The 22849-nt window shown below is 40.8% G+C and overlaps 1 protein-coding gene across 4 annotated transcripts in view; it reads right to left on the bottom strand.

Annotated features, from left to right (window-relative positions):
- Positions 1-3745: 3745 nt before the first annotated feature.
- slc25a22a (solute carrier family 25 member 22a) overlaps positions 3746-22849 on the bottom strand; it is a 45688-nt gene continuing 26584 nt past the window's right edge. For 3 of the 4 annotated variants that reach the window (XM_062035909.1, XM_062035910.1, XM_062035911.1), the window contains 5 exons: positions 16082-16142; positions 13250-13394; positions 13017-13171; positions 12871-12946; positions 3746-12159 (listed from right to left, as the gene is read on the bottom strand). In XM_062035909.1, coding sequence (XP_061891893.1) covers positions 12006-12159; positions 12871-12946; positions 13017-13171; positions 13250-13394; positions 16082-16142 — 591 coding nt within the window. In that variant the 3' untranslated portion in view covers positions 3746-12005. The remainder of the gene's footprint in view (positions 12160-12870; positions 12947-13016; positions 13172-13249; positions 13395-16081; positions 16143-22849) is intronic. The other variant, XR_009824343.1, reaches the window with a different exon arrangement.

Below are 22849 nucleotides of genomic sequence, written 5' to 3'. Positions count from 1 at the left end.
GTTTCTATCTGCATTTAAGCACGATGCTATCACGTTAGCTCCGTAGCTAAAGTGCTTCGCCGATGTATTGTCGTGCAGATAAAAGTCACTGTGAATTTCAATTTCGCGTTCTCGACTCTCATTTTCAAGAGAATATCGTATCCGAGGTGGTTTAAAATACAAATCTGTGATCCACAATAGAAAAAGGAGAAAGTGTGGAATCCAATGAGCCAGCTTGTACCTAAGTTACGGTCAGGGCGAAAAAAGATACGTCCTGCACTGCACTCTAGTCCTTCACTCTCACGTTCCTTGTCCATGAATCTTTCATCCTGGCTCAAATTAATGGGGTAATCGTCGCTTTCTCGGTCCGAATCGCTCTCGCTGCTGGTGTAAACAATGAAGAAATGTGAGGAGCCTTTCAACCTGTGACGTCACGCTACTTCCGCTACAGGCAAGGCTTTTTTTTATCAGCGACCAAAAGTTGCAAACTTTATCGTCGATGTTCTCTACTAAATCCTTTCAGCAAAAATATGGCAATATAACGAAATGATCAAGTATGACACATAGAATGGATCTGCTATCCCCGACACAGTGCGTCTTTTGCAGCCGTTTTATGATTGCTCAGCACAAGAAATATGTTACACACATACAGTTGTTGACAAAATACCTCAGCTAACTATCCATCCATCCATCCATTTTCTACCGCTTATTCCCTTCGGGGTCGCGGGGGGTGCTGGAGCCTATCTCAGCTACAATCGGGCGGAAGGCGGGGTACACCCTGGACAAGTCACCACCTCATCACAGGGCCAACACAGATAGACAGACAACATTCACTCTCACATTCACACACTAGGGACCATTTAGTGTTGCCAATCAACCTATCCCCAGGTGCATGTCTTTGGAGGTGGGAGGGGCCTATCCCCAGGTGCATGTCTTTGGAGGTGGGAGGGGCCTATCCCCAGGTGCATGTCTTTGGAGGTGGGAGGGGCCTATCCCCAGGTGCATGTCTTTGGAGGTGGGAGGGGCCTATCCCCAGGTGCATGTCTTTGGAGGTGGGAGGAAGCCGGAGTAGAACCCACGCAGAGAACATGCAAACTCCACACAGAAAGATCCCGAGGCTGGGATTAAACTCACTAAACTATGGAAATGTATAATATAGTTTATATAGCAATACAGTCTCACTGCACAGCAGGCCAGCAGTTAGCTGAGTCATTGCGCAACCATGGTGAGGCTCAACTCAGTGATGTGCCTCAACTGGCCGGTGACTCACCGCAAGTCTCTTCTCAGTATTTGAACGGCAAATGTGAAAATGGAAAATAATTTTATAGTATAATCACTGGATACATATAACAATTTAATTATTCTATTTTCTTTTTACATTTTTTTCTTTCCATGATGGCGCACGTGAGGCCCCCGCCTCCCCTGCCTCACCTGCCTCCCCTGACTGCACGTCACTGAATAGTACTATTATGAAGTGCAATGTCAGCACTATTTTTTTTCCTGCAATTTCAAATGCACTTGTTTTAATAAATAAATACAGCGTTTTAAAAGCATACACAATCTGTGTAAATATATTAGTCTGTGGTTAAAAGGACTTGAAAGGACTCAAAACTCAAAATGCAGGACTTTGGACTTGACTCGGGACTTGCCTGTCTTGACTCGAGACTTGAGGGCAAAGACTTGAGACTTACTTGTGACTTGCAAAACAATGACTTGGTCCCACCTCTGGCGAAAACGACTAAAACTAGTTAAGACAAAACACGTTTACTATTTTTAGTCTTTATAGTACACATTGATATTGTTACCGCACTTTTTCCGCCTTGTATGAAATATAGTTTGTTTAAGTATAGTGCTTTTCAGTGTGGCCCAGGGGGTCATTTGCGGCCCACAGAATATTGTGGACATAAAAAAAAAAAAAGATGATACTGTTGTTTTTTTGTTTGAAAAAAAACAACTGTAAAAATGTAAGAAAAGACTATGTAATAAAAAAAGATGAAAATTAATCACAATATCTTAATGCAGCGGACCCCAAATCTTTTGACTCGGGGGGCTGCATTGGGTTAAAACAGGGGTCGGCAACCTTTACCACTCAAAGAGCCATTTTGGCAAGTTTCACAAATTAAAGAAAGTAATGGGAGCCACAAAAAAAAAATTTAAATTTAAAATGAAAAACACCGCATACAAAGCTTAAATTCTTTGTGCTATGTTAACCAGGGGTCTCCGACACACGCACCGGCACGCACTCTAATGTGGAAATTTGATGTTAGTGCAGCCTGCGAGTTTTGAATGAATGGCGCTTGATAGCGTCATACTTGCCAACCCTCTCATTTTTCCCGGGAGACTCCCGAATATCAGGGCGTGATGACACTGCATTTGGCGCCCTCTACAGTCCGCCCTAACAGTGTACCTGCTCGACCACACGTAGAATGCAATTTCAGCTTGCTCACGTAAGTGACAGAAAGGCGTACTAACTCAGCAGCCACACATCTTACACTGACGGTACCAATACCCAGAATCCCATGCAGCACTAACTCTTCCGCTCAACCAACGCACAGAGAGGGGGAGGGGGTTGATGTGTGGGGGGATTTGGTGGTAGCGGGGGTGTATAATGTAGACCGGAAGAGTTAGGGCTGCATGGGATTCTGGGTAATGGTTGTGTTGTGTTTATGTTGTGTTACGGTGGGATGTTCTCCAGAAATTTGTTTTTCATTCTTTTTTGCTGTGGGTTCACAGTGTGGCGCATATTTGTAACGTAACAATGTTAAAGTTGTTTGATACGGCTACCGTCAGTGTAAGCTGTGTGGCTGATGAGTAAGTATGCTTTGCTGTCTCCTGTGTGTGCAAGTAATAACAACATACAACATGTGGCTGGACTGGCACGCTGTATGTAAATGCTATAGAGGACAATTACTGCGTGCAATTAGGGCACGCCCTTTATTTAGTAATTAGAGTGTAAATAGGATTAATTTTTCCTGGGAGTAATCTATGAGAGACACTGAGATCCATAAGTCTCCTGGGAAAGTCGGGGGGGTCGGCATGTATGTAGCTGAGCCGCATCAGAGTGGTCAAGGAGCCGCGGGTTGCCGACCCCTGGGTTAAAACAATTTGGCCGGGGGCTGGGCATATATATATATCCATCCATCCATCCATTTTCTATCGCTTATTCCCTTCGGGGTCGCGTATATATATATATATATATATATATATATATATATATATATATATATATATATATATATATATATATATATATATATATATATATATATATATCAGGAGGTGTTTTAGGGCATGCCCAACCGGTAGAAGGCCACGGGCAAGACTCAGGACACGTTGAAGGGAGCTGGCCTGGGAACTTAGGATCCCCTGGATGGAACTGGACGAAGTGGCCAGGGAGAGGGCAAAGGGGCCCACCAGGGGGTGGGGGACTCCTGGCAAAAATTGTAGTAGCGTCAGTAGCGTTTCATTTCAAATGCACAGCCAGTCAAGCAGGCAAGCCTCAGCTCTGTCCCTTCGCTGTGTCAGGCTTCGCTAGTTTGCGCAAAGACACACACAAACCCTGCCCTCAGCCCTCAATGTGTCGACGAATGAAAACAATACAACAAATCAAAGAAAAAAATATTCAATATTTACCTACAGTTGTCCCTCGTTTATCGCTGTAGATTCTTCTGAATAAATGTTTCCTCATTTTGAGAGCACTAGACATGAAATAACAATCTTTAGTCAGCATTACACTCTGAATAAAAACAAGCATGACCTTCAATGGTTTAGGGACAGTCAGTTTATTGAACAGCAAATTGTGACATGAAACACTTTATTTCTTTCACCATGGCATCGTAAACAATGCATAGGACGTATGTGTGTGTGTTTGTGTGTGTGTCATTCAATGCACAGAATTCTAAACACCCTGTATGGTTAGAGTGGTGGCGGGGATGTGGTTGATATAAAGTGCTGTGTGTTGCGCAATTCCTCTCGGAGGAAGAGGACTCGGACCCCCCCAAAAAAGGCTCCGAAGGTCCCCGGTCACATTGTGTATACATTATTGTGATGCTGACATTGACATGTTTTGTTGTTTGTGTGTGCGGTTTCTACTTATTGCATATCAGTGAGCTGGTTGGTGTGTGTGTGTGTGTGTGTGTGTGTGTGTGTAAAGCATAAATGTTTAGATCATAATGTAATAAATTATTCACTAAATAATACATCTTATAATATCTATTTTACATTCATATATCTGATTCATTGAGAATATGTAGGCAATATATATTTTGTGGATAACTGCTCAGTGCACACCACCACTACATGGGTCTTTGCATGTTGTACATTAAATACATTTCACATTGGAATTTATGATCACTATGATCCCATGTGTGATCTCATGTGCCTTAACCATCCTTTGTGCTCTTCTTTAAAAAAAAAACAAAAACATTTCAAACTTTGAAAGAGGGATGGCACAGGAGTGTGACAGACAGAAAGAACTACACACCAGCTACAGCACTATACTATCCGGACACACACTCAAAATTCACAAAGTCAGCGATAATTCATCGTGGGCTTAAAGCTCAAAGAAATTGCACAACATTGTCAAAAGCTTTCAAATAAAGCAGGGGAATGATTTAAAGCGATCACCAATAACACAATCAAAATAGACCACAGGGACAGCAGATGAAAACGGCATTTGGAATGTTGAGAGATTCTTGGTGATGAGCTTATATGGCTCAGCTGTTCAAGTCATTACAGTCGGAAACCTTATGGCTTTCACTTTAAGACTGCATGTGATTCAGTCGCCATCATGGTGTCTACCTAATGGAAGCAGCACCATATGGTGTCCACCTAATGGAAGCAGCACCATTGATGGTAGTTACATTTACAGTCTCAAGTCAGCAGGTCCTCATTAGCCTTGTCTGGGGTACACTTCATTTCAGTATTATTGGCTCTGAGCTTATTATGTTTATATCGCCATCATTATAAGCAATGTTCCCTCTAAATTTTCTCGTGTGTGAGCAAAGGCAAAAACTCCCTGAGCATTGAGTGGAGCCCATGTGAGCAACATCAGACGTGCACACTGTGGCTACACCAGCAGCACACCTGGCCCAAACCTGACTAAATAACAAGTTACATCTCCATCCATCCATCCATTTTCTACCGCTTGTCCCTTTCGGGGTCGCGGGGGGTGCTGGAGCCTATCTCAGCTGCATTCGGGCGGAAGGCGGGGTACACCCTGGACAAGTCCTCACCTCATCGCAGGACCAACACAGATAGACAGACAACATTCTCTTATTATTATAATCAAATGACAGCAGTCATTTCCATGAGGTTATTTTCTAATATAAGTGTTAGGCCCACTTACAATGACAATAACACAAAATATTGTTTTTCATGAACTGTGTACTTGTATTGTTTGTCTGGGTGGAGGTCCTGCTTTGGAAATAATTTGTACCCCTTTCAGACATTGCATTTAGTTCCCATTAAAACATTCACATGTTGCACAATGAGATGTAAGAAGGGGATCATGTATACATTCCTGCAACTTCCTGTTTGTAAAAAATATATTTTTATTAGTATTTTATACAGCATTTCATGATTAATATTTATAAATTAAGATTCCTGATAAATGACACTAGAATAAGCACACATTTGATTGGTAAATCATTGTGTAACGACCTGGAATGACACTTTATGTGTGGTGTTGGAGTTGTCCGACTTTTTGTGTGTCTGTAAACGCATCACTGGCTAAGTGCCATATGTGCATGTGTTGGCGCAAGTGAGAAAGAGCGAGCGGCTGCTGTTGATATAACAAAGTTGCCTTTGGTCTGGTTTGTACTGGAGAAAATGACCAGTTTTGCTAGATATCTTTTTTTTTTACTAATGTTTTGGTGACGTGTTTATGGCCGCCAATAAAGAGTTTTGCTCAGTAAAGTGATGGATGGAATTCATGTCCTCAAAGCGTCTCAACAAACGTTACAATATTTGAACAATGATGACGAAAACTGTTGTCTCTGTCGTGTCCGTGTGTTGAAAATTGTTATGCGCTTATTTTTTTTATTTGATTTTGTGCGTGGCATAGATTTGCCGGGCGCAGACGACGCTTGAGCAGTGCGCAATTGCACAGGCGCGCACCTTAGAGGGAACGTTGATTATAAGGTGCTTCATTTGGTCCACAAGTGACAACAGGAGTGCTGGCCGACCCGCAGACTTGAGCACTGGCTTAGAGGTAATGGCACCTTGGAGCATGTCCCTTCGCACATTAGCAAGCTCCAATAATGTTTGTTGCATCCCTTCATCTGCTGTATCCGCATCATCACATAAAATCACCACGCTGAATAACAGGGGGATGGGAGAGGTAGGTGTGCAAATAAGCCTTCATGTACAAAACAAACAATAAAGCATAGACGTTATACCATTTGCATGTGTACAACAGATTCAAGACACACAAATATACAATATCATACCACCCAAAGACTAATAAACACTTCTCACTCCCACACATGAGTACACGTTAAAAAGTTGCATCAGACGCCAACAGTGCCACAAGTGGGAGCTACAAAGCGGAATGTGATTTGATAAAAAAAGACGTCAAAGTCACCTTGATCTCCGGTTAGATAAACCAATGGCAGGGCTTTGGAGGTGTGATGCATACGTGAGATATGGTGTATAACCGCTGTATAGCTTCAAGCAAACAAGTCAACTGAACAAATAAATGGTTTGATTCGGGGTTTTATGATGAATGTTTTCCCGTTAGCTCTTTGTGCCCTGCCAGTGAATTCAAGTTGCAACGGATATGTTTGATAATTGACTGATCCGTACTGTAAACAATAGTGTCAAAACCATATAAGCAACTGCAGTTGACCATTTACTCACATGATTACTTTAAAACTACAGTATCTCTCATGATGATATATTTACTCAAAGGACATCACTAAATGAAAATAATTCATAGATTTACTTTGGAGTAGTCAGTGTAGAGCAAGGCTATTCAACTGGCCAAATGGGTAATGACACCATATTGGCCCCCCCAAGTTCAGTTTAAAACTTGGGAGACAAGCATTTTTCAGCTAATTCCTAAAAACACCCGAGTGTTCCTGTTTTATAGAGGAACTTGGTCCACTCTAAGCACATTGTATGTCGCTTATGTGCTTAGCTGTTGTGTAGCTGCTAGCGCCAAGTAGCCCATTATCACTGGATGACGAGGAATAGCTAAACATGCTACAGTAACTAACTGCAAGGTAGAGTTCTTGAATGTCAAATACCGACAGTAATGATACCAAGTAAAGTATCAGTATATGGGCGACACTCCAGGGGTAAGATCCATATTTTTTATCATCAAAAAATATTTTCTTGTTTTTGTTATTATATCAGGAAGTATGTCCTTGAAAACAGAAGGGCTTTAAGGGCAAAAAGCTTAGGATTTTAATCAGAGCCAGTGGTAAAAAATCATCCAAATATTTACTTGATATTGTTATGTCGCCATCCTGTGTTTTTGTGTGATTATAATTGTGATCTGAATGTAATCTTTCTATTGAAAATTTGAAGTATCAGTATCAGCATTGGTATAACCAATACAGCCCCTGTAACTAGTTGTTATTGGATCGATACCCAAATGTGTGGCATTGCCCAAATCGAATGAATGTAAAGTATCCAAACAACAGAACAAAAAGGGCTTAGTACATTTCAACAAAGATAGAACCGTGTTACAACAGAAAGTAACCCGCTATTACATTAGCAATTAGATAAAAAATAGTTTTGAGAAAATAATACAAACATACTTGCCAACCTTGAGACTTCCGAATTCGGGAGATGGGAGGGGGGCGGGGTTTGGTGGTAGCGGGGGTGTATATTTAGCGTCCCGGAAGAGTTAGTGCTGCAAGGGATTCTGGGTATTTGTTCTGTTGTGTTTATGTTGTGTTACGGTGCGGATGTTCTCCCGAAATGTGTTTGTCATTCTTGTTTGGTGTGGGTTCACATATTTGTAACAGTGTTAAAGTTGTTTATACGGACACCCTCAGTGTGACCTGCATGGCTGTTGATCAAGTATGCCTTGCATTCGCTTAAGTGTGTGTAAAAGCCGCATATATTCTGTACGCTGTTAGTATTGATGACACGACGACAGGTTGTAGAGGACGCTAAAGACAGTGCTTTCAAGGCACGCCCCCATTATTGTTGTCCGGGTGGAAATCGGGAGAAATTCGGGAGTCTCCCGGGAAAATCGGGAGGGTTGGCAAGTATGAATACAAACCGAAGTGACAATATGTTACTGTATACGTCAGCAGCCAAATTAGCAGCCTTTGTAACCCATTTTGAAATGGTTCTATTAAAATGTATATTCTAAATAATATATTGTGATACAAATTGTTATCCCAGGAAGCTGCAATAGATTTTAGGCCACATCGCCCATCCCTAGAGTTGACTTATTTTCCAATAGTAGTAAATCTACAATGCTTTTTAAGCTGCACACTGACTACTCAAAGTAGTTTCTAATCTTGCATATAGTCCAAAGATATTTCATTGCTCTGTGAACCACCAACATTTTAAAGCATTGATCATCTGATTGACTCTGTGTAATTGTGAGTCAAATAAAAAACTATTTCATCACCAATTTGGTACTGGCCATAAATATGCCTGATTGTAAAAGCAGTGTTTCATGGTGTGTCTAATGTTTGATTGCACACCAGAACAGAGAGATCTTTGAGAGAAGGTAAACAATAGAGCTGATCTACTTATAAAAAAAGCTGAGGCAATGCAAGTCATCTTGTGGCTGAAGGGGTGTGGCTTCTTAGGTCCAAGCAGGTGTGCTGGTATCACATAAACACTTTCTCTGGGTTTGCTCCAACATAGATTTTTCCTGTTTCTAACTACACTGCTCAAAACGTAAAAGGAACATACGGGTAGTGCAGATCCTTCATATGCACTGTGGCTAGAAGATTTAGGAGGGTCTCCCAGCACAGTGTTTCAAGAGTGTTCTATACTGTAGATAGTATGTGAAGAGGGCTTAAAGGAAGGGATAAGTACGACCGCTATATGCTGCTTTATGCAAGAAGGAAGCACTCACTACTAGAGCACTATAAAATAACCTCCAACAGAGTTTGTGTGTTAATACTAGGGGTGTCCCGATACCATTTTTTCACTGACAGTACAATACTGCAGTTGTTGCAGCCTGAAGTATTGCCCAATACCGATATTGATCCGAAACAACAGCATGAATCATACATACTTTCATTATTCTATAGTGTGGAATGTTAGAAAAGGCTTGATCAAGTACAATTTGTCAAACAGAGAACAATAGTAGGTATGAAAAACACAAACCTATGTATTATTAATTGTCTGGAATGGACTTATGCATCTTTAGGTTGAAGTGGAGTGGTAATTATTTTTTGGGAGACATAGTGGCCAGGATAATTCATTTAGTTAAGCTCAAGAGTCATGACGCAGTAAATTGAATGATGCGGACACTTTTTTTTACTGAATACACTGCAAAAAGTCAGTGTTCAAAAACAAGAAAAAATAATACAAAAATGAGGGGTATTTTATTTGAACTAAGCAAAATGATCTGCCAATAGAACAAGAAAATTTGGCTTGTCAAGACTTTCCATAACAAGTAAAATTAGCTAACCTCTATGAACCCCAAAATACCTTAAAATAAGTATATTCTCACTAATAACAAGTGCACTTTTCTTGATAGAAAAAAAAAAAGAAACCTTTTTGCTCAATATGTTGAAAAATATTCTTAAATGAAGTAAATGCTAGTGCCATTATCTTGACATAATGATATGCGCTCGGCATTACATTTCTTGGAACCAGCAAACTTATACTAAAAACTAATTTATTGTTCTTAATGGAAAGGCAACAAGGCAAGCGCTTGTTACTCTCGGGGTCTCCTAGCCGCTCAGGCAAATCATATGGTCTAAAAATGCATTTTTCCATCGATAACATGACATCATCGCGCCAAGTGCGTGCTCTTTCAGTCAATTAGTGCGCATATATACAGCCCGGCCCCCGGCCCAATTTCTTTTAATTGTCATTTTGAGGAATTTATCTGAATGTGCATGAACTATTTCTGTTCAAAATTGTTTGAAATGTCACATGTTAAATGTTAAAATATTAACTGTCAGTTTACTGTACTGTGCCAACTGTACTACTATATGAGTATGTAATGTCTATTGTTTCATTGAAAATAAAACAGCAAAGTCCATTTGGCTGTCATCTGTTTTAATTATGAGACACAATTGTGTCAAAATCATGATTTTTTTTTTCATGCTTGAAATAAGAAATGATTACTTTAAAAAAGTAGTTTTATACTTGTGAGTGTTGATGACACAGCTTTGCAACAGTTGATATTCTAGTTTCAAGCATGTTTTACTCAATATAGGTCATCAAATCTCAGCAACAAGCTGTAATATCTTACTGAGATCATTTAGGATCAAAACACTTAAAACACTAACATAAAATCTGCTTAGTGAGAAGAATGATCTTATCAGACAGAAAATAAGCAAATATCACCCTTATTTGATATATGTCATCTTACTTAGATTTCAGTTTTTGCAGTGTACTTCCTAATATTCCCTGCCTTGTACGTGTAAGTAATATATAACTATAATTATTTATACTTGTTTAAATTTAAATGTGTTTTAGACTGCAATATTGTTCAATTAAGGACATTTATTACATATGTCTAGCTTGTGTGCTATTGTTTGGTACGTTGTTGTGTAGCAGCTAGCTCTGAGTAGCCAAAAGCCTACCATGTTTACCTTTTGTATATAACTTCACTAAAATACAAGAATGGACCGACCTAACACAAGGAAACACGTTGGGGGACTGCTGGTATCAAAGTACCGTATTTTTCGAACTATAAATCACAGTTTTTTTCATAGTTTGGGGTGCGACTTATACTCAGGAGCGACTTATGTGTGAAATTATTAACACATTACCGTAAAATATCAAATAATATTATTTAGCTTATTCACGTAAGAGACTAGACGTATAAGATTTGATGGGATTTAGCGATTAGGAGTGACAGATTGTTTGGTAAACGTATAGCATGTTCTATATGTTATAGTTATTTGAATGACTCTTACCATAATATGTTACGTTAACATACCAGTTGGTTATTTATGCCTCATATAACGTACACTTATTCAGCCTGTTGTTCACTATTCTTTATTTATTTTAAATTGCCTTTCAAATGTCTATTCTTGGTGTTGGGTTTTATCAAATAAATTTCCCCAAAAAATGCGACTTATACCCCAGTGCGACTTATATGTGGTTTTTTTCCTTCTTTATTATGCATTTTCGGCCGGTGCGACTTATACTCCAGAGCGACTTATACTCCGAAAAATACGGTACTCATATTGCCGATTTTAGATGCAAACTGATATAATACAACACTTGGTTTTTTTTGGCTGATATCGGATGATATCTAATATCATTATCGGATCGGGACACCCCTTGTTCATACAGGCCCACAGAGGCCATACACACTAGTATGAAATGTAATGTCATGTTTTACCACTTTATGGCAAGTGTTCCCTGTACTTTTGGAGCAGTGAGGTTTGGGCAATAACCTAAATATAATTTTTTGTAAGAATTTATCAAATATCTAAGTAAGTTATGTGTGCTTTTAATTTAGATATTTTCATAATTCTATTTTGAATGGATCACTACTCTATGTGTGTTTAAAAATGGAGCACGTAAGACTGCAGCAACCAAGGGCCATTCGTCGACCTTGAAATTTTGACAATCGCTATATAAAATATCATATGTTGTAATTATAAAGCCATACTTCTTCAAAACCTAACCTGACATTTGCGACTTCATGTCGGATCGACATGCACCGACACAGGCAGCTTGGCAGCAAAACGAAGGCTCCCTCCTGCATGATTCGGACATTCAAGACAACAAATTTGAAACAAAATGTAGCTCGTGAGCATTAAAAATCTGAACGTAAAGTTCTGTAAGAATGAGATGAATCCTCACGTAAGTGGGGGTGTGTGATGCGGTCTGGGCGGGAAAGGCTTTAGAGATGATGCGCTTCGTTAGTTGTCTTTTTTAGGCAAGAAGCTGAGGAGAAACTCGCCCACGCCGAGGAAGTAGACCACCTGGGCGATGCCAAAGAGAGGTGCAATGACCAACGCTCGACAGTATGCCCCCTTCAGAAAAGCGGCTGGACCCTCGTTAGACATGATTTTCCTATAGAGTACATAATGACATGCATTACATAAACTGAAGTTGCGCTGAGCCAACATACAAACCCCGTTTCCATATGAGTTGGGAAATTGTGTTAGATGTAAATATAAACGGAATACAATGATTTGCAAATCATTTTCAACCCATATTCAGTTGAATATGCTACAAAGACAACATATTTGACAGCAAGACAATGCCAAGCCACATTCAGCATGTGTTACAACAGCGTGGCTTCGTAAAAAAAGAGTGCGGGTACTTTCCTGGCCCGCCTGCAGTCCAGACCTGTCTCCCATCGAAAATGTGTGGCGCATTATGAAGCGTAAAATACCACACTGTTGAACAACTGAAGCTCTACATAAAACAAGAATGGGAAAGAATTCCACTTTCAAAGCTTCAACAATTAGTTTCCTCAGTTCCCAATCGTTTATTGAGTGTTGTTAAAAGAAAAGGTGATGTAACACAGTGGTGAACATGCCCTTTCCCAACTACTTTGGCACGTGTTGCAGCCATGAAATTCTAAGTTCATTATTATTTGCAAAAAAACAATAAAGTTTATGAGTTTGAACATCAAATATCTTGTTTTTGTAGTGCATTCAATTGAATATTGGTTGAAAATGATTTGTAAATCATTGTATTCCGTTTATATTTACATCTAACACCATTTCCCAACTCATATGGAAACGGGGTTTGGAAAAAAAGACACAATGAGGTAACCTGATACAGTCGGTCACGCCACTGTACGTGTCCTCGGTGCTACCCCGGGTCAGAGACTGAAGTCTTGTCTTTATCACTGCAGCACACAAAGTTGAGATCAGCGTTTGAAATCAGCCCACATTGCATCGGCTGGCCTCACCACTTACCATCAACTGGATTGACTGCGACTGCTGCCGTGCTGCCCGCTAAGCAGCCTGAAAGGAAGGACACGTAGAAAGGAGCGGGTCCTTCTGCGCCTCGCTTCCCCAGGTTATTCAGGTTAGCAAAAAGGGGGAAGTAGATGATGGAGAATGGAACATCCCTATAAAACAAGGAAAGAAGACATAAATACAATGACGGTCTTACTAAAGATACCAGCTGTTCATCAGCATTGTTTTACCTGAGCAATGTGGCACCAAGGCCCTTATATAATCCAGCGATTCCCTTTTCACTCAGTAATTGTCTGGTGAGCTGTATGGCTGTTGGCGACTTGGCGTCCACTGTGCCTGCTGCCACCGTCTCTGGCATCAGCTTCCTCTGAGCCGCTAAGGAGTGCAGAACAAGCCCTTCATTATGCTATATTCAATTAAACACACAGTCTCCCATAACAGGAAATACAAATAAATAACCCTAATTAGAGCCGGCTCAAAAACATTGGCATTAACAGCTGTGGCTGTAGGCAACCCCCTGATGTAATTGGTATAAACTCCACTAGATGGCAGTAGCTGCATCTCAAGCATCCAGCAGCTTTCTCTACATTAAAAAATTGTTTGAGCTCATTAGTTGGTGTTACACTTGCCATAGTGTTGTTTGTAATGCACTGATCAGTTGTATTGATGGGTGAGCAATGTGCTCCATACCAGTACTACTACATTGGTGTGTTGCTGCTGTGTTGTGCAATATACTTGACAATAAATGGCTATGTGGTCAAAAAGTTATTTTTTCGCTTTTTCATGCACCATTGTATTGTTAAAGTAAAAAAAATAATTATATGTTGGGGGGCGTGGCCTGCAGACCTGCAGCGAAGCGGGGTGTGTCAGGACCAGCTTCGAGATCAGCGGCAGGTGTGTAGATGACACAGCTGAGAGTGTTTGTCTGATCACCTGTCGCTCTGTTAAAGGCAGCAGTCGGGAAGGAGAGGGGAGTTGTTGTTGATGGCGGTTGGCGAAGCACGAGGGGAGCGAGAGCAAGACAGACGACTCTGAAGGAAAACCATTCATGTGCTCGATCGAGGAAAAAGACAATTGCTGAAAAGCACACAAAGACTTTGCACGATCTAACACGTTTATTGTAAAATAAACATTATTGTTAACTCTGAAAAGGAGTGGTGATGTCGGTCACTGGTGGTCCAAAGAACCCAGAGGAGCAAGACCTCCACAGATATATATAAACTAGTATTATCAAATTATTACATTTTTTATTCATATTAATCACACGCATGAATGTTGATTAATCAAGATTAATTGCAGTTCTAAGAAAGAGTGTTGCTTAACTTAACTGTGCTATTTCTGTTGACGACTTTAGCATGGGTAAATGGCACCAAATGAAATAGTAGCATTCCTGTTAGCGGCTGCCTAAAAACATGTTTTTCTTCTAGATACTATTTTAAACTTGTTGTGTTTTGATGTTAAGAAAACTCATCTCTGCAATTTATGCAAATTAGTTCTGCCGTGGTTTATTTTGAAACCATCTGCCTCACTCAACTTTGCACTGGCGTATGCGTTGACCGTACAACAACCCACGCTGCTGCCACCATTCGCTGTTGAAGTCAATTGCAGTCAGATTCAATTGGATGATTAATCTGTGTCTATAGATTATTAATGCAATATTTTGTGTTATTAATTGCATGCATTAACTTTGACACCCCTAACATAAACAGTGGGGACGGCGTGGCACAGTTGGGAGAGTGGCCCTGCCAGCAACCTGAGGGTTCCTGGTTCAATCCTCAGCTTCTACCAACCTAGTCACATCCTTGGGCAAGACACTTCACCCTTGCTCCTGATGGGTCGTGGTTACTGCCTTGCATGGCAGCTCCCACCATCAATGGGTGAATGTGGAAATAGTGTCAAAGCGCTTTGAATACCTTGAAGGTAGAAAAGCGCTATACAAGTATAACCCATTTAGTTATCATCTGCTCCGAAATAGCATCCCGTCTACTTTGCAGTTGCGCTAAATAAACACTTGAAGCTATAATTAAGAGCTTTTACGGTATGAATTAAGTCCCTCAGTGCTACAGTATAGTGGTCCACTCTACTTTTAAAATTTTTGAGTAGTTACTCATTTTCTAAAAACATTTACACTTTAGATTAATAATTGTCAAAAACAATAGAAAGTGAGATCAAATATACCTGGATAAGTACAGACTAAAAGGTAAGACACTTTATGTCACGGTTTGGTTGCGGCTTACTGCACGGTTCGTTTTCCCAGGATGCAAACGGACTACTCCGGACAAGGTGTGCAGGTAAAAACATGATTTAATTACCCAAATTCATCCAACTTACAAAACAAAGGCAAGCATGCCTACTGCACGCGGAAGCTAAGGCAAAAACTTAGGGCAGAAAACATGGAACCATGGACATGAAACCTCACGAAACTGTGGCATGAAATTAAACAATATTTACGTAGACAAGGCTGCGTGAAGCAAATACTTAGCATAAACTATGGACATGGAAAACTCAGGGAACTGTGGCATGAAATTAACACGACTTACGTGGCAAGGCATGATGCAAAACAATGACGCCAGGACGAGTGACCAGCAAAGGCAGGCTTAAATAGTATCTCTTGATTACAAACAGGTGAGTGTCCCGAACAACAGAGGCAGGTGAAAATCATAAGTAACCATGGTGACTAAACTCAGGAGGTGCACAAACAGGAACTAAAGGAGTCCAAAACAATCAGAAAACACAAAACATGATCCGGACCACGGATCATGACACTTTATACAGCAAAAAAACATATTTGATCATTTAAAATGTCAAAATTTGTGCCACTTGCAGCCAATACCAGAAAAATATACAGTATAATGAAAATGTATGTTTAACTACTATACCATATTATAACACATTAGAAGAAAACAAACAAATTGGGGTTAAAAGTGTACATTCCCAAGTATTTCTTACTGTAAGGATCGAGGATAAAGTTTTTGCAATCCCAAAGAAGACCACAAGAGGCCACTGTTTCTCCAATTTAACACCCAAACACTGAGGCATCATGACTGTTTGGATTTGCTCACCAATACGTCCAGCGTCTTGGAGCTGAATTTTCAACATCTCCATAGGCGTGGTGACAACAACCTACAAGAGAACAAAGTTAAAAACTGCAAATTTACTAGCATTTTTCATACACTAAGGGTATGAGTATGTATTGCGTTATAATGTGCTTTTAGTGTGCTTTGTCCTGTTTAATATACTGGCTGCCATTACCGGTAGTTTAATGTCAGTCCTTGTTTGCCTGTATAGTCCAAGGAGCAGTAACTTCTTAACTGGATTAAGGGTGAGATGGTCATGTTCTCAAGAGCAATCTTAATCCAAGGTCTGCTACATTTAATCTAATCATGTTCTTTGGACTCCAAGCCTTTGAGTCACTCACTCACTGCACATGCCCAAGCTCTGCGTGTTGCACCTGAATGTGGTTCTTTTGGGTCACAAACAATCTTATTATTCATTTACATATGGCGTTGTCTAATTCTTCCTGCAGGCCAAGTCAAATGAGGCTGAGGTTTGGTGGTTTGCATGCCAGCAGACACTGGCAGTGCTAACGGCAGCAGCAGCTCCAGATGGAGAACAGAATGCTATGGATGATTGAATGCTATTATTTCACTTTTTCTCCCATTAAAGTGTTATGCATGTTCCTCTTGTTTGTATACTCCCATCCATGGGTGTGTCCGCCTGCAGACACACCCACCCTGTGTAAGTGCGGCCTGTGGAGAGTGGCGTTTTACTAACACCTGTGATTGTCATTGAAATCAAAGAAAAAGACAACACTTTAAATTTGAAAAGACCATATCAATTTCAGTTCTTGTCATGTCAACATGTCATGTGTATGCACGCTACAACAGCTTCTTCTTCATGACTGTATATAAATCATAATATGTATATTAAATGTGTTTCACTTCTTATTATAACCACCCTGATGTACTGTATTTTTCGGACTATAAGTCACAGTTTTTTTCATAGTTTGGCCGGGGGTGCGACTTATACTCAGGAGCGACTTATGTTTGAAATTATTAACACATTACCGTAAAATATCAAATAATATTATTTAGCTCATTCACGTAAGAGACTAGACGTATAAGATTTCATGGGATTTAGCGATTAGGAGTGACAGATTGTTTGGCAAACGTATAGCATGTTCTATATGTTATAGTTATTTGAATGACTCTTACCATAATATGTTACGTTAACATACCAGTTGGTTATTTATGCCTCATATAACGTACACTTATTCAGCCTGTTGTTCACTATTCTTTATTTATTTTAAATTGCCTTTCAAATGTCTATTCTTGGTGTTGGGTTTTATCAAATAAATTTCCCTAAAAAAGGCAACTTATACTATACTTTTTCCCTTCTTTATTGTGCATTTTGGGCCGGTGCGACTTATACTCCAGAGCGACTTATAGTCCAAAAAATACGATATATATATATACATATATATATATATATATATATATATATATATATATATATATATATATATATATATATATATATATATATATATATATATATATATGTATATATATATATATATATATATATATATATATATATATACATATATATATATATATATATATATATATATATATATATATATATATATATATATATATATATATATATATATATATATATATATATATATATATATATATATATATAATATTTATAATTTATATTTCTTTATTGTTAAAGGTGTTTTAATTAGAATAAAAGCATGTTTAACATATATATTCCCTCCTTTTATGAAGACAAGAATATAAGTAGATGTATTACCTGATTCTGATGACTTGCATTGATTGGAATCAGACAGGATTCACTGTAGTGCTGATAACTTCCACATTTTCTAATTTACATTGTGGAAGAAAAAAAAAAAAGTCCTCCTTTCTGTCCAATACCTTATGAAAGAGGTTGGTTTTTGGCATCTTATTTGTCCAGCTCCCATACTCGTTTTTATACACTTTACAAGATATACATTGACGGCAAACTCTGTAGCTTGCAAACTTGTGTGCGCTAGCTTTCTGAGACTCTTATTTTGTTAGCGCAGGCAGGATGGACCAGCACTTTCATTGTGAAGACAGGAACTGTGCGGTCGGTCTCTAGGCTATTGACGACAGGTACGGCGTGAGAGTCTGTAGAATTAAAAAGTATATCTCGCCTTCTTGACGTCTTTTTTTCCTTCACACTGAGCTTGCAGCAGCCAGAGCCATCTCACAAGGTCCTTGTGTGCCTTGAATGTCAATCAAAAAAGTGACGTCATAGTGAAGATTGGTGACTGCTCATGGTCTATTTTTTCAATACCTGGCTGGCGATGGACTGACACACCCTCCGCGATCGATTGGTGGCCCGCGATCGACGTAATGGACACCTCTGGTGTAGGATATCGAAAGACGGCAGATATACGTGCGTCCCCTTACACTGTGGTCGCACTTACGGGACAACGATGTGCATTTTGATTTTTGATAGTTAATACAAAGTGGCATTACAGTCCTTTTATTCTCATTTCAATGGATGTTTCAAGGTGTCTCAAATGAAACAATCAGAATGGATTTTACATTTTTCTGGAAGTTTCTTGTGTCTTTTTTTAAGTGTGGTGTAAACTACATCCAAACTTTAAGTGCAATTCACCTTCTTGGGGTGCTGGACTTATTCCAGCCTCCCAGGCGCACAAGAGAGAAACATGTCTACGGATGTTCTCATTCATTCAAGAGAGGAAGTACTTAAGGACGATGGGAGAATATGCGGAAGGCCAGATTTAACAAGGAACGCCCACATTCAAGGCTTGCTCCAGCCAAAGTGCACATCTTGAATGAAGGCACGCAATAACAGACTAAAAGAGGACTTATAATGCAAAACCTACAACATGGCTGACGGGGTGGAGACACAGTCGAGGGGGGATTGGCCTGGAGGAGGATTTCTCCGCGTAATTTAAGACTACCCACAAAACAGAGCATTCTCAAGACAGTCAAAAGGCAGCTTGAAGATGGTCTGTAAAACATAATCTATGCAAAATGTTGACCAAAGACCCACCATTACATGCTATGCAGACCACAAGGTAGTGTCTTAAATCATAATATGACACCTTTTAAAAAAGGAACTGCACTGTTTTTGGAATTTTGCCTATCCTTCACAATCATTATGAGAGACAAGAACACACGTTTTGTTTAAAGATTTTAAAAATGATAAAAAAAACGCTCGAAAGATGGGGCTAATGGAGTCACCATTGTGACCTTTAAAGCCTTCTGAAACAACTTCCAAACCCTCCAGCAACGTTTTATATACACAGAGCAAGTCTATATATAATGTAACAGACACGTTCATAACATTATGTAATATGTTCAATTTTTAACGTATTTTGATAATTTTATACGTTTCCGGGACTGACGTCTTTCACGCATTAATTTCTGTTTCCATAGCTGCGCACGTCTGACTTCTGGCAACATGTGTGAATCAAACAGGAGTGTGTGTTCTAATCATGGCAGACTTGGTTACAGACAACGAAAACGACTGTTTTTGGACAAATGAGGATTTACAATGAAAACGATTTTGACGCTATAAATATGGAACTTGGAGCCAAGCTACCTCGACATAAATGGATTGCTTATCCAATATCAACAGGAAACAGCCAGCTGGACCAGACAAACAACCGTCCATCGAGTGAGTCACTTTAATGTCGACCATGATACACGCAGCACGCCATGCGTGTTAGTACAGCTACAGTACATACACTGTCTGACTAGCTGTGAAATGTGGGCTAATACTTTACAGATGCTGTCATATTCATGTTCATGTTTTTCAGTCAGTACAGATTGGTGTCATATCGCAGTGTTAAGCATTACAAACCCAAACGTGTTTCGTGTTGTTGTAGAAGCTAGCTTACAGTTTATTAAATGCCCGACCAGAGAGGAGAACACGCTGGATCACTGCTACACTACATTGAGCAAGGCTTTTCATGCAGTCCCGCGCGCTGCTATTGGACTATCAGATCACGTGATGGTGCACTTAATCCCTTCATACAGACAGAGACTGAAACTGGCTAACCCTGTTATGAGGAACATTAAGTGTTTCACCGCGGAGTCTGTGGACGAGTTGCATGCTTGTTGGGAAACGACAGACTGGGAGGCAATTGGAGCGGCCACGAACAATCTGGACGAGTATACGGACACTGTGACCTCATACATACAGTTCAATGAGGCGCGCATCATTCCAACGCGCACCAGGGTTTGTTATAACAACGACAAGCCCTGGTTCACACCCAAGCTCCGACAGCTGCGCAAAAAGAAGGAGGCTGCGTGGGGAAGTGGGGACCGAAGTACATACAGAGAAGCGAAGTACCACTTCACCAAGGAAGTGGAGAAAGCTAAATCTGTGTACTCTAACCGTCTACAGGAACAGTTCCGCTCCAATGATTCTGCGGCAGTTTGGAGAGGTCTAAGGGCCCTTACGAACTATAAGCCCAAAACCCCCCCAGGCCCTGAATGACCGGACTCTCGCTGAGGGCCTCAACACACATTACTGTCGTCATGAACGGCCTTCAGCTCATCAAAGCCATGCTCCCCCCACCATCACCCTCCCCACCAATGCCAGCACTTCATTAAAGGAGTTAAAGGACTCAAAGGACTCCAATGACATCACAGGACTCCAAAAACATTATAAGACTGTAAAGACCCTCTCCATCAAAGAAGAGGATGTACGCCGGCAGTTCTTGAAGCTGAATACGCGGAAGGTCCCCGGGCCGGATGGTGTCTCCCCGTCCACTCTCAGACACTGTGCGGACCAGCTGGCTCCTGTCTTCACTGACATTTTTAACACCTCTCTGGAGCTATGCCGCGTGCCGTCCTGCTTTAAGACCTCTACCATTGTCCCTGTCCCCAAGAAAGCACGGATCACAGGACTAAATGACTACAGGCCGGTCACGCTGACGTCTGTGGTCATGAAGTCCTTTGAGCGCTTGGTCCTGCCCCACCTCAAGGACATCACCGCCCCCCTCCTGGACCCACTGCAGTTCGCCTACAGAGCCAACAGGTCTGTGGATGATGCAGTGAACCTGGCCCTCCACTTCATCCTGGAGCATCTGGACTCCCCAGGAACCTACGCTAGGATCCTGTTTGTGGACTTCAGCTCTGCCTTCAACACCATCCTCCCTGGACTGCTACGAGACAAGCTCTACCAGCTCAGCGTGCCCGACTCCCTCTGCAGTTGGATTAATGACTTCCTGACAGACCGAAGACAGCACGTACGGCTGGGGAAGATTGTCTCGGACAGTCGAACCACAAACACTGGTACTCCTCAGGGCTGTGTACTCTCCCCCTGGCTCTTCTCCCTGTATACAAACTGCTGCACCTCCTGTCACCAATCCGTAAAACTGCTCAAGTTTGCGGATGACACCACCCTCATCGGGCTCATCTCGAATGGCGATGAGTCCGCCTACAGGAGAGAGGTGGGCCAGCTGACGTCCTGGTGCAGCCTCAACAACCTGGAGCTGAACGCCCAGAAAACAGTGGAGATGATCATGGACTTCAGGAAAGTCACAGCCCCACCATCCCCCCTCACCCTGATTGACTCTCCCACCCCCGTCCCCATTGTGGACTCCTTCCGTTTCTTGGGCACCACCATCACCCAGGACCTCAAGTGGGAGCTGACCATCAGCTCCCTCATCAAGAAGGCCCAGCAGAGGATGTACTTCCTGCGGCAGCTGAGGAAACTTAAGGTGCCGACCGAGATGCTGGTGCAGTTTTACTCAGCCATCATAGAGTCCATCCTGACCTCCTCCATCACAGTGTGGTTCCCCGGCGCCACAGTCCAGGATAAGAATAGACTGCAGCGCATCGTACGTGCTGCTGAGAAGGTGATTGGCTGCAAGCTCCCATCCCTCCAGGACTTGTTCTCCTCCAGGACAGCTGACTCTTCTCACCCTGGACACACGCTATTCTCCCCTCTCCCCTCAGGCAGGAGACTACGCTCCATCCAGACCCACACCTCCCGCCATCTGAACAGTTTTATCCCTCGGCCATCAGGCAAATGAACAATAACTCCTAACAGCAGCTCCTTGAATTCCTTGAATTCCTTCTAAGTCTATCTGATAGCTCAGTTACAGCTCTTTTTATTACCAAATATGTGTTATATGTTTTTATGTCGCACGTTTGCACCAAGAAAAATTCCTAGTTTGTGAACCCGTTCTCAAACAATGGCAATAAAACTATTCTGATTCTGATTCTGATTCTGATCTCTTGCCGAAGTTAGCTTTTATGGCTAATATTGTAGCACGCCGATGTCTTGTTACGATAGTAAAAGAATTCCTCATTGTTCGCTCTTCCAATAATAATATTGCTACAGCATGTTTATCATACGGGTTACGGAATGTACCGTATTTTTCGGAGTATATGTCGCACCGGAGTATAAGTCGCACCTGCCGAAAATGCATAAGAAAGAAAGAAAAAAACATATAAGTCGCACTGGGGTATAAGTGGCATTTTTGGGGGAAATGTATTTGATAAAAGCCAACACCAAGAATAGACATTTGAAAGGCAATTTAAAATAAATAAAGAATAGTGAACAACAGGCTGAATAAGTGTACGTTATATGAGGCATAAATAACCAACTGAGAACGTGCCTGGTATGTTAACGTAACATATTATGGTAAGAGTCATTCAAATAACTATAACATATAGAACATGCTATACGTTTACCAAATAATCTGTCACTCCTAATTGCTAAATCCCATGAAATCTTATACGTCTAGTCTCTTACGTGAATGCGCTAAATAATATTATTTGATATTT

The sequence above is a fragment of the Entelurus aequoreus genome, linkage group LG24 (genome assembly GCF_033978785.1).
Source record: "Entelurus aequoreus isolate RoL-2023_Sb linkage group LG24, RoL_Eaeq_v1.1, whole genome shotgun sequence".
Classification (NCBI taxonomy): Eukaryota; Metazoa; Chordata; class Actinopteri; order Syngnathiformes; family Syngnathidae; genus Entelurus; species Entelurus aequoreus.
This window is presented reverse-complemented; position numbering and strand designations above follow the sequence as displayed.